Source organism: Penaeus monodon, chromosome 25 (assembly GCF_015228065.2).
Source record: "Penaeus monodon isolate SGIC_2016 chromosome 25, NSTDA_Pmon_1, whole genome shotgun sequence".
In the NCBI taxonomy this organism is placed as follows: domain Eukaryota; kingdom Metazoa; phylum Arthropoda; class Malacostraca; order Decapoda; family Penaeidae; genus Penaeus; species Penaeus monodon.
Genome location: NC_051410.1, coordinates 36,026,881 through 36,027,106, shown reverse-complemented (window position 1 = coordinate 36,027,106; position 226 = coordinate 36,026,881). Strand labels below are relative to the sequence as shown.

At 54.0% G+C, this 226-nt stretch overlaps 1 protein-coding gene across 1 annotated transcript in view; it reads right to left on the bottom strand.

Moving 5' to 3' along the window:
• Positions 1 to 226, bottom strand: part of LOC119589380 (cubilin-like) — a 70,980-nt gene that overhangs the window by 40,992 nt on the left and 29,762 nt on the right. The window contains exon 28 of the mRNA XM_037937998.1: positions 14 to 182. Within this exon, the coding sequence (XP_037793926.1) occupies positions 14 to 182 (169 nt within the window). The remainder of the gene's footprint in view (positions 1 to 13; positions 183 to 226) is intronic.

The window sequence follows — 226 nt, the reverse complement described above, 5'->3', positions numbered from 1 at the left end:
CCAGAGCACCAACCGTCATGCAAAGTCCTATAAGTGGCATTGAACCCTTTTCCCCTGACGGACTGATCGCTATGAAGGGAGAGGAAAGCCTGGTTGCCTTGCGTGGTGGCGACAATGGGGTTCGTCTGCCGGTGACACAGCGTCTGCAGTTCGGGCGAAGATGCATCCGGGCCTCCGTAGATCTGATGGTGATGGTGACGAGGTTTGTATTTATAAGAGGATTTGC